At 43.7% G+C, this 12,489-nt stretch overlaps 1 protein-coding gene across 5 annotated transcripts in view; it reads left to right on the forward strand.

Annotated features, from left to right (window-relative positions):
* Positions 1-12,489, forward strand: part of TAF1 (TATA-box binding protein associated factor 1) — a 150,468-nt gene that overhangs the window by 135,388 nt on the left and 2,591 nt on the right. For 3 of the 5 annotated variants that reach the window (XM_038416405.2, XM_043491527.1, XM_038416404.2), the window contains 3 exons: positions 9,998-10,123; positions 11,835-11,933; positions 12,194-12,344. In XM_038416405.2, the coding sequence (XP_038272333.1) occupies positions 9,998-10,123; positions 11,835-11,933; positions 12,194-12,344 (376 nt within the window). The remainder of the gene's footprint in view (positions 1-9,997; positions 10,124-11,834; positions 11,934-12,193; positions 12,345-12,489) is intronic. The other 2 variants (XM_038416408.2, XM_038416406.2) reach the window with 1 other exon arrangement.

Consider the following 12,489-nt stretch of genomic DNA (forward strand, 5'->3'; position numbering starts at 1 on the left):
AGTTATAATCCCATGTACCTCACTGATGTCCTCCCTTCAAATATCTTTGCTTTTGTATTCCCATATTTAGTTGCTGCTTAGCCAAACATTACCTATTAAACTCTTTTTTAATGTGCATAAATCAATCCTTTCAGCATTCTAGACATGTTCTTTGTGGGATTCATTCCAATTTGACTTCTTAATAAAACTCCTATGTTATTCCAGGTGTAGTTGCACCAGATCTATATAGAGAGCACTATCCCTTTCTAGCTGTGACATATGATGCCTTTGTATATGCAGTCTAAAACTGCATTAGTCCTTTTTTGCAGTGTATCACTTTCCAAACAAATGTCTCATTTGCTGTTCCCTAGATCTGATTGGCTCCCATCTTGGTTTCTTTCAGCATTACTGCTTTTCAGGTTTCCCATTGTGTATGAGGATTTGGAATATCTTCTTCAGGTATTTCTCACAGATCCCTAATCTACTCTGAACAGCTGTTCTCCGTCCTTGATGTTTACATACTTCAAATCATTATCTTGTAAAACTGGATTGCATTTCTGATTAATTCTTTAAAATTAGTGGATGAAGGGACATGGTTAGGAAAATAGGAATGGCCACACCAAATCAGCCCAAGGTATAGCTAGTCCATTATCCTGCCTCCAGGAGTCTCCAGTGCCAGATGCTTTAGAGGAATGTGCAAGAAACCCTCCAGTAGAGAAGTCATAGAATAACCTGACTGTAGGGAAAGTTTCTTCCTAACTCAGACATATGGTTTATATCTCAACTTTTTAACCTAACTAATAAAACCATGGACATTATAGTTGTTGGAGGATGTGCTAGCCTCCCTTTATTCAGAGAAAATGTAAGAGCCACTACGCTCCTTTATAGAGTAAGGCATATGAGTATGAGACAATATGGGTCACTACCCTAAACAAAGGACACATGCAAGGCCAGTCAGAAGCAGAGCTATGTGCGTGGAGGGGTTTGGCTAGGGATAGATTGCAAACACGAGCTGGATGGGGGTGGGTGTTTTTAACAGTGAGAAGCAGCCAAAAGACAGGCAGGCAGGATCGGAAAAAGCCAAGAGATGGAAAGAAAAGCACTGGTAAAACGGCCCTGAGAAAAAGCTAAGAGAGCTTTTTGGGCAGAGTGCTGGCTAGAGGCTGAGAACTGTGAACAAAGAAAGTGCCTCCTTTTGCTTGATTCTTTATTTGGGGAAATAGGACGTTGTGGATGTTCTGTGTAAATAAACAGGATTGTCTCAAATAACTATCATTAATTTTTCCTCTCAAATTAAAAAATCTGCAAGACCCCAAATATTGGGGTAACATTGTGTACATTTCTAATCCCTTTTGAGTACTGCAAAGTTCTTGGCCTCACTTTGTGGCACAGAATTCTACAGTTTGTTCTTTAGATGTATATTATAGACAGAGCTGGAATCTTTGCCTGTACTTAAGGATGCCTGATGCATCCCACAAGACCCTGTTTTCAGTTGCTTATAACTTTGCCAAACTTTAACTGTTCTAGCTGAGATTTTTCCATGCATCTAGCTGAATATTTTTGTGGAAAACTTCAATAAAAATAGTTCACCTGTTTCTAAGAACAAAAGAAAAGAAAAATTTATTTTTGCCTATGTTAAAAAACAAAACAAAAAAACAATCATTTAACTGTGTAGTTAAATGAAGTTCTAGTCTCGCCATGCTTTAGAGCAGGGCCTTGAAACTAGGAGGGGATATGCTTTTTGCTATTCCTATGGAAAAAGCATGCAACTTTGTTCCAGTTTGCAAGCCTTCAAAAAATCTGTCTGCATGTACTCAGTAGATATTTGTTAGTTTGGCAACGAAATTCTCTGAAGATTCTATCTTCCCAACACTGCAGGAGCTGAGCAGAACTCTCCGTGCAATTGCTTCTCTCAGTTGCAACAAGTAATTTCTTTTTTCTCTACATGGGTGTGCCAAGATCCCCAGGATACTACTTGGGACTGCTGTGCCCCTTTAACGCTCCAGCCTGGGCTGTCTCCCACAATGCTTTGCCAGTGACAAGCAGTAAACCCCTCCAGGTGCTGTTATCATTCAGCCATCACCATGTGGAGACCCACACCCAGCTAAATTGTATGAAGGCTCTCAAAGCCACTCATGAATTATACAGAAGAGAGGCACCAGCAAATCACCCCAGCCTTGCACGCCAGAAATATACTATCTTACACTACTCAAGACCTTCTCTTGAATGGTGCAAGCTCATTAATTAGCTCACCATTTCGTCAAAGGAAAGTGGACATGCACCAGCTTTTGTAATTTGAGCAGATTCTCCAAGCATTTTAGACAAACTTACTAGTAAGGATAAAACATTAAAATAAGTGTATTAACTACAGAAGATAGTATAAGTGGTAGGTATAAATGTCAGCGATAGTTACCTAAGAAATAAAAGTAAAACTGCATCTAAATCCTAAACTCTATTAGATTAAGCAAGATTTTTGAATCAAACAGCTTTTCTCATCCCACTGGATTTGTAGGCAGGTTACAGTTCTTAATATACAGGTTGAATTTCCTTCTCAGCCTGGGACCAGATTCTGCAGTTCAGTCTTTGTCTTCCCAGCATAGGTGGGGTAGGAGAGAGGTGGTCTCATTGTGCTGCTTCTCTTATTTTATATCCTCAGTTTATGCACCTGGAAAAATACTGGCCCAGACATGTCTTGGTGGGCCTTGCTGAGTCACAGAATTGAGCAATCCTCATTATCTGATGCTCGTGCAACTGTGTCTTATTGAATTGTAGATCTCTTGTTTATGATTCCCCTCCTAGCCAGTGGCCATTTGGATGTGGATTATCTCCTTTGTTGAACTGTGGAACTTGCAGGGGTGACTCCCAGACTCGCAACATATTTCAGTAACAACCATATAGCAAAATCTCAACTTCATATACACTATCAGTATATATATTTTGACAGAACAGTGAGTTTCAGCAGACCATGACCTTTCGTATGATACCTTGCAAGTCATGCCTTGTATGAAATATCATAACCATATACCAGTGATGAATATGGGGGTTACAGGTGCTACTTTGAGGTTCAGTATGTCACAGTGGGTCTGGTGTGACTACCTGGAATATTGCATTTACTTCTGGACACCCAATACTAACAAAATGTAAAGACAATAGAAATTCAGAAAAAATGAAGGGCCTGGACAGATTACTTACGATAAAAGTTGACGTTAAATAGTCATTGCTTATGCAAATTAAACCTAAGGGTGCAGTATTTTATGGGTGTAATCCCCCAAAATGGAGACAGGAATGGTTTAGGGTCATACAAGGGGGTATGACTAAGAATAATGAGTGAATTTAAAAGGGGGAGAAACTAGGCTAAATATCAGGGAAAACTTTCTGATGGTAGGATGTGTCGGGCTGTGGAATAGTCTTTCAAGTGAAGTCATAGAAGCACCATACCTTGGGACACTTAAAACACAATTGGACAGTAAATGTGCAACTGAGAACAATCTTTGATTGGTGAGAGGAGGGGAAAAATGTCATTTCCCCCCATATTTAACATGTTATAATCCCCATAGGACATTGCAGTCAGTTCTTAATGTCCCTGTGGGTGGTCCACCATAGGATGTGTGCATGCTTATGCACTCTCAGCCAGAGACTGTAAATAGCCATGTCTGCAGGTCCATGCCCGTGCAGAGCAGAGCCTCATGCTTCCATGCAAGGGCATATAAGGAAGTGTGGATCTGTCGCTATTCCAGTTTCTTCTCAACTCTCTGTGGTTTGAGATTGAGCAATTGTGGTGTCTGCTGCTTTCAGCTATTTTCCACCTTTCTTGTGTACTTCCCTTATTTATTTTATTTTAGTTTTTATTTTCCTAGTTAATTTTTTCTTAGTTATAGCACATTTATGCTTCCTTCTTCAGGTCTCTTTCCCATAGCAATGGGTACTATATCTCCAGTGTCTCAGAGAAACTCACATTCTGTCAAAGTGTAAGGTCTGCACAAGATCCAAAGGCAGGTCCTGCAAAGATAGAGAGGCTAGACTGAAGCTCCTCTTAATGGGACGCTCCATAGCTTCAATGGAGTCCGATCTTCCCTACCAACGGGCACATTGGCCTCAACCTCTCAGGCAACTGCAGTGACTTCTGAAGTTCAAAAGAGGGGTAAGTCCCTTATAGAGCTGACTCTCAGGAGCCCTTGTGTCCCACAATGGGTACTGCCCAGGCTCTGGCTGACATGGGTACTGAAGCCCAGGTACTGCCCAAGAAGCCCCGATTGCAGAGACCTTCAGGAAAACAGCACCGAAAAGCCCCTACTGGGTAACATCTGATGCCTCTAGGCACCAAGACGCATCAAGATTGGACGTTTTTCTAAGAGATCTGCTCTAGGAATTATTCTGGGGAAGTTTTATGGCCTGTGCTGTAGAGATCAGAATGATCCCTTGTGGCCTTGGAATCTATGAATCTAAAACCAGGGATTTCAAGATTGCCTCAAGGGCTCTGGTACTTTCCTCATCTCAGAGCCACAGAGATCAGCCAGACTGGCACCTAGTTCTCTCCCTGGTACCATTCTGTTTGGAACATCAGCGCTGCAAGCATGGAGACAACATCTTGTCATTCTCTCTGGTATTGTATGCAGCCTCTTTAGCCCTGCATCTGTCCCCATTCTTGGCTCTGGTACTGCCTATTATAGTCCTCCAGATTCCTTTCTCTTGAGGATCTCCTCATCTTGGAGGAACTTAAGTCCCCCTCTTAAGGAGCCACTTTCCCAGTATTGCTTTGACAGCTGAAGATAGAATCCTTTCACATCAGAACAGGATCTGATCCACTGCCTCCAGCACTGATACTCAAAGCCCTCTTCCTCCTTCCTCCCCCCTTCATCTCAGGATGCCGTGTCTTCAGACTCTGAGGTCTCCATGCAGGGGTCTTTTGACACCATTCCACCACACTCCTCTAGGAACATACCCTGAGAAGGACTTTCCAGAGCTCAGCATAGGTCCTAGGTCCTTCGGGCATGAATACCCATGGGGACCCCTTCCCATTGGGCTTATTCAACCACTTTGTCACATTACAGCAACCAATTTTATAGGGTAGCATCCTGGAGGAAACACCAGCAATAATACTTGATGGTACTGCAAGTCATAGGCACTGTAGGGTTGCCCACTGGTACCATGTGCTCCCTCATACCCAAGGAGACCCAGGAGGAGTGAGACCCACTTAACGAAGAAGGCTCTCCCCATTTGACCAAGTCCTCCTCCTCCCCAGACCTGGTAATGCTACCACAGCCTTTCCATATAGACAACTTTAGGGCCCTCCAGAACTCAATGAACCATCTAGCGGAATCCCTTCAGATTCCTTTAGAGGACTCTCAACATTTCCTGGTAGGCGTTTTACGTATCACTCCCCAGGTTAAGATTGCCCTACTATCAATGAGGTATTGTTGTCACCTGCATGTATGCTATGGAAAACAACGTCCACTCTGCTGTCCACTTGTAAACAGGCAGATTAAAAAAATATTACATGCAGTCAATGACAGAAATTATCAAGCATTCTCCAGACCTCCTTCTGCCTAGAAGGAGGCTAAATGCCTAGATCTCCTGGGTAGCAAAAGCTATTCCTTGGTGGCTCTTCAGTTTCAAGTTGCAAACTACACAGCCTTGATGGCAGAATATGATTTTAACAACTATTCAAAGTTTGCTTGTTTTATTGAACAACTACAACCAGACCAAAGGGAACAATCTCAAGCCCTCATTTCAGAGAGTCAGTCACCAAAGCTTCTCTGAAAGACTCTCTTGATGCTGCCAATGTGGTTTTGCGGTCCTTAGCCACCACACTAGTTATATACCAAGTATCTTGGCTCTAAGCTTCCAGCCTCCCGAGAGAGGAGTAAAATATTGTGGAGGACCTCCACTTTGAAGGGCCCAAGCTCTGTAGTGAGGACATGAATGCCTCACTCTACTCAAACGCTCAAGGTCACCGTTGTGGTTGATTGGAATATACATGCCTGCAACAGATGTTTTATGAAGCCTTAGCACAAAACTCCTAACCATTCCAGTAATACCTGCAACAGATCTATACTAGATCTACAGAACCCCCCCGAGGGAGGTCCAGAAAATAGGACCACCATGCTCTGCGACAGCGCAACCTGCACCTGCCTCTAAAGAGACCATTTTGATGACCTGGTTGAGGGCCCTGCAGATCCTCTGCTGCATGATTCTGCCATCTTATCCCCCTTTTGGAGACTGCCTGTACCATTTCCTAGTTGCCCAGCATCTCAGACATGGATCCTGGAGTTGGTTGCCATGGGATATTCCATTCATTTCCCCCTCTCTCTACCATTCCTCTTCAGGATTCACTCTTATGAGGTTCTCCTAAAGGAGGAAGTCCAATCCCTCCTTTATCTGCGGACAATCGAGCCAGTTCCCCCTGAATTTGTTGGAAGAGGATTCTAGTCCAATTATTTCCTGGTTCCCAAAAAAGACAGCGACTGGAGGCCAATTTTAGACCTCAGGAAACACCTATGTCCTATCACAATGCTTCAAGATAGTAAGCTTAGCTACTATAATCCCAGACTGGTTTGTCACCCTCAACCTCTAAGATGCCTACTATTCATCCCTCCCACAAGCACTTTCTGTGCTTTGTTATAGGCTTGTAACATTATCAATACCGTATCGTCCCCTTTGGACTCTCCATGGCTCCAAGTGTCTTTATAAAGGTCCTCTCAGCAGTAGTGGCCCACCTGTATCAGTGGGGCATCACAGTCTTTCTATATCGGGTCAACTGGCTTCTCAGGGGCCACTATGCCCAAGAGGCCCAATCAGCAACCACCAAGATCCTTGCCCTATTTCAGTCCCTGGACCTTCATATCTATCTAAATAATTCTGTTAACACCAGTCCAGTGGATAGACTTCACGGGAGCCACACTAGACTCCCTAACTGCCAGGGCGTACCTGCTCAAAGAAAGATTCTCCATTATGTCCTGCTTCATCTCTACTCTATAACACAGCCTCCAAACAATAGGAAGGGCCTGCCTACAACTCCTACGCCACTCGTCGGAATCTGTTTGTTATGCTGTGTGTGAGACTGCACCTCAGATGTCATCAGGTTTGACTAAGGACTATGCACACCCTAAACAGACGCTCTTTCTAAATGAATCACAGTGCCCCCACAAGTTACTAGACTCTCTCAGGTGGTGAAGAGACCCACTGAAGGTCTGTGTGGGAACCCCATTCTCATGTCTGCCACCTTTGAAAATCCTCATGCCAGATGTGTGTCTCCTGGGCTGTGGAACACAGCTACAAAGGGCCACAGCACAACAGGGCAAATGGCTCCAAGAGATATCACTCCACATCAGTATCCTGGAGCTAAGGACAATCGCCCACTCATGAATTAGACAAAGAGAGGCACCAGCAAATCACCCCAACCTTGCACCCCAGAAATATACTGTCTTATACTGCTCAAGACTCCCTTGGACAGTGCAAGTTCATTAGTTTGCCACTCCAACAAAGGGTGGTGGAGGTGCAACAGCCCTTGTTAACCTGAGAAGCTGAGATTCTCTGTTTTAGATCAAATATAAACCAGATTCATACAGAAAGATAGATTTTAAGTGATCATAAGTAGAAGGCAAAAAATCAAAATTAGTTACGTAAGAAATAAAACTGCAGTCTTAATGCTAACTTTAACAGACTAAGCAAGATTTGAATCAGCTTTTCTCAACCTACTAGATGTTATAGGCTGCTCACAGTTCTTAATACATAGGCTGTATTTCCTTCTCAGCCTGGTACCAATCTCCCCAGTTCAAAGTTTGTCTTCCAAATGATTTTCCAGGTGTTGAGATGGGGGAGGAGAGAGGCCAAGTGGTGATGTCATTGGCCCTTATTTATTCTTTCTCTTCAGATGCTAGAAAGATCCTTGCTGTGATGTGGGGGTCAGGTAGCCCCCATTGTGTACGTGCCCTCTCTAAGGAGTTTCTGGGAGAGTGGATTCTTCTTGATGGGCCATCATATGTCTGGCTGGTTCTGATGTAAATCTGTCTTACAAGGTGCTCCTTTGTTGACACTGAAAGGCTGGCTGCAGGCATCTCCCAAACTCGCATTATATTTCAGTAACACACACATAACAAAACTTCATAACTTCAGATACAATGGTAATGCACATAATTTAACAGGATAATAATGCTCAACAGATCAAGACTTTTTAAATTATACCTCACAGGGCATGCATTGTACAAAACATACCAAAATCATATCACAGTAGTAAATATGGAGGTTCCAAGGTGCTACCTTGAAGGAGCAAGGGCTGATAGCACTCTCATGGTTGAGACAAGTATGGTATTTGGATCTACTTCATCTCCCTATGGTTATGCCTCTCCGCCTTCCACTCAGGGAAGATCTCCTGTCAGAGTTCAGGTACCCTGATCCATCCCAACCTTTCATCTCTGAAACTGATGGCTTGGCTCCTCAATGATTCTCGGGCATAGAGTTAAATTGTTCGGCCAATGTTCAGTCCGTCCTTTTGACAAGCAGAAAATCTATAACTCACAAAACTTATCTGCAGAAGTGGAAACATTTCAATTCCTGGTGCTCTCCCTGCTCTTTGCAAACCTCAGAAGCACCACTCTCAAGGATGCTGGATTACTGTTGGACTTAAAGGCCCAAAGTCTGTCAGTGAGCTCAGCCAGAGTACACCTGGCTGCTATCACATCCTTCCGTTCACCTATAGCAGGGGTTTCAATCTTTTCCCACCATCCATGGTCCGAGTTGTTAAGAGCTTACACAATTGATTTCCCCCTGTCCAGAACCCTGCTTCCCTTACAACCTTAATCTGATTCTCAACGCCTTAAAAAAACCCTGTTTGAACCAATACCTGTTCTCTCTCCCTTAACACTCCTTTCTGATAGCCATAACCTCAGCCAGAAGAAAGGGAGAACTCAGGAGAATAATTATAGATCCACCATACCTTTCTGCTGTGACGGTCACATTGCGCCCATGTCCTCGCTAAAGTCTTGTCAGAGTTTCATATCAATCAAGGGATTTGTTTGCCAGTATTTTAAATCCTCAGATTTGGGTGGGTTGGGGTGCCCTCGTCTTCAGCCTTTACCGGACAGAGACCTTTAGGGCCTCTCCCAGATTCTTTAATTCCTTTGCCAAAAGGGGGAAGTGTCAGCCAATTTCCACTCAGACTTTCAAAGTGAATTTCTGGTTGTGTCTTGACATGTTATGAAGTAGCTGGGATACATCCCTCCTCATAGATTGACAGCTCAAGCCACTAGGGCTCAGTCTACTTGTTCAGCCTTCCTTAAGGATGGCCCAATACCAGAAATCTGCAGGGCTGCAAGCTGGTCCTCAGTTCACACCTTCACCAAATATTACATTGTCGTACCTGAGTCCAGAACCTGACGCTATCTTTAGTGACACAGTCCTCCAAAGTGTCTTGGATTTGCCTCCTCAGTACCTGCCTTCACATTGAGATACTGCTTGGAAGTCTGCTGTATGCTCTTACATGGGAGCACAAAGCACTGTTCTGTACAGTCAGACACCGCTATTTACTATCTCCAATAGAGAGTGCAGGGGCATGCGTACATCCTACAGTGGTGCATTCGTAGGGACTAAACAACTAGAATAAGTCAAGTTACTGTACAGGTAAGTAACCTCTTTTCTTTCATTTCTGTTCTCTGAATTCTTTCCAGTTTGGTGATTAGATGGTTCACAAAAGAATAGCCAAAAAGTTGTAGGGGTGGTGTTGTTGTTTACCATACCTTAACATGATACTAAATATTTGTTGTCCTGTCTTTATACTGTGCCCATTCATGTAATATGCATGTTTTTGAAGTCAAAATATTTTTCTCTCCTTTCCTTAGGAGTAAATTGCTTAGTGTAATTATAAGGTGTTCAATAATGAAAGCCAGGTCAAACAAAGGTATTCTGTGTTTAGTTCTGAAAGCGGTGAACTCCAGGGTCATTCTGATCTCCTGTGGTAGAGTTCCAAAGTCTTGATCCAGCTCCTGAGAAAGTTATGTCTCCTGTTTCTCGTGTACTTTAGCCACCAGATTTGTATGATACCAACACCTCTCTCAGTATGTCACGTGATGCTTCAGTCTATCAAGATGAGAGCAACTTGTCTGCTATGGACACTCCCACCACTACCCCAGAGAAGCGGGGGACACAGGTCAGAAATCTCCCATTTTTCATGTGGTAGAGACCTAGGAAGTTGAAGTAACTTATTGGAAGAAGGCGATTAGCTTTGTGGGTCACAGAAGACAGACAGATTTGTGGCTTTTCCTGGCAGAGGTGGAGCTAGGTGCAGTTAAAAAGGTTCTCTCTATCTCAAGAACGGGGATCAGAGTCTGACAGCTGACTCCCCCCCCCCCCCCGCCCCCCGCTTCCCTGGAGGGAGAAGTTGGTGAGTCAAAAGGCTCTCTTTGCTCTGGTAGTTGATGGGATTTTTGGTATTATGCCAGAATCATATGATACGTGGAGACACAGTTATAATAGGGCTACAAGATTAGTGAAATGTGGGGCTTTGTGGAGGCTGAGGAACAGTCAATTGCTAGAGCAGCCTTTGAGAGAGTTGCTACTTTCCTGCATCTTGGCTGCTACAACGGAGAAGGAAAAACTGAAAAGTGGCAACTGGGAATAAGGACTGGTGAAAACCTACTGCTGAGAGAGAATCTGTCGGGGCCAGAGACCCTCACTTGTACTACTCAGGATGGACACATGGTGACTCAAGCTACAAAGGCCTGATGTTCAAGTCCCTCTTTAGTTTTTATTAGGACACAGAAAAAATATATTCAACAGGTCTGGGAGACTTTTTAAAATTGTGGTAGCACCAAAAAGTGCTGGGTGCTGTACAGACACATAGGAAGTGACAGGTACGGCTCCCTGAGGCCTGGTCTACAGCGCAACATTTTGCCAGCATAGCTGTGTTGGCTAGGAGTGTGAAATAATCACATCCCTTGGCTGACATAACTATGACTAAAAACCCTGGTATAGATGCTGATGGAAGAATACTTCTGTATTGTTTGTGGAGATGGTGTAACTATGCTTGCAGAACTCCTTCTGCTGGCTTATGCTGCATCTACATTGGGGTTGTGCTGGCCGAACAGTGCTGGCCAAACAATACTGGTCAAGGTTCTGTAGTGTAGAGAAGCCTTGAAAGCCAACAACAAAAAAGAGAGAAAACATATATTCAAAGTGGTCAGGATGATGATGGGCACCTGTCTTGTTTTATTTTTTCATTTGGGGGCAAATATGGACTGAGGGGGGAATGGCATACAGGGATGTGTTAATAGAAGTGTGAGTATGAAAATGAAGGACGACGACGACATTAAGCAGAAAGAAAGGAAAGGAAGTCTGCAGAGTGAGGTGACAGTAGATAGTGTGAGAGAGAGAGCAGGGAGGATCCTGGGTCATCCCACTCAGCAGACTAAGAATATCCGAGTTCAGTTGTAGAATATAGTCTGATATCATTGGTATCTGCTGTTCTGAAAATGCTTCCTAGTGGGCAGTGTCTCTAGTACATGTGGGAGTTGATTCTGTCTCCAAGAGGGCAGCACTTCCTCCTCAGCCCATGTGGCTGACAAAAGGCCTGCTGGAGCCTATTGACTGCCTATGAAAATGTCCTAGGAAAACTTATAGTTTAAGGTTGAGTGTCCCACTCTGTGAGTAGCTAGGAAAGTAGAGAAGCCCAGGCTTTAAAGCCTCTGTTTCTCTTGGACTCCTTAGGAGGAGTACAGCAAGAGAAGCTAGGTAGCAGACAATGCTAAGTGGTCTTGGAATACTTAGGAAGATTCCCTGTTCCCTGGGTGGATTTTTCATTGTGGTGTCAATCACCACTGGTACCTTCCTCAATGATATTGCTATTTGTGTTCCTCATTCAGATGCGCCAGGGACGAGGTAGGCTGGGCGAGGAAGACTCTGACGTAGATATTGAAGGGTTTGATGAGGATGAGGATGGGAAACCTAAGACTCCAGCCCCAGTGAGTATATATACAGAAATCCCATCTGTAGTTGACTTGCATCCTCATGATAGAAGACTCCACAGTGCAGGGGAAGTCTGCTGGGTCTGGCACACTCAGTGACATCAGAATCCACAGCTGTGACTAATCCGATATTTATCTGAAGTCATAAAACTGTCAATATAAAAACAAATAATTGAGTATATTGTCAATATGCCAGTTATGGCAGCAGCCTCATATATGACCTTTGATCTATACCATTCCCATTCTTTGTGACCTAGGAAGTTGAAGATGGGGATGGTGACCTTGCTGATGAAGAAGAAGGCTCAGCACAACAGCCCCAGGCCAGTGTTCTTTATGAAGATTTGCTTATGTCAGATGGAGAGGATGAGGATGAAGGGAGTGATGAAGAAGGCGATAATCCCTTTTCATGTAAGTCCTGGCTCTTTAAATCACAGCCCTGAGCAGGAATCATTAGTTCCCAAACCCAGTCAAATTCCATGCCCTTTAATTATAGTAGCATATGCTATAGCTTTTGTAGGTATACAGGACACTGGATATTTGTATACTGGTTACA

Source organism: Dermochelys coriacea, chromosome 9, assembly GCF_009764565.3.
Source record: "Dermochelys coriacea isolate rDerCor1 chromosome 9, rDerCor1.pri.v4, whole genome shotgun sequence".
Lineage (NCBI taxonomy): Eukaryota > Metazoa > Chordata > Testudines > Dermochelyidae > Dermochelys > Dermochelys coriacea.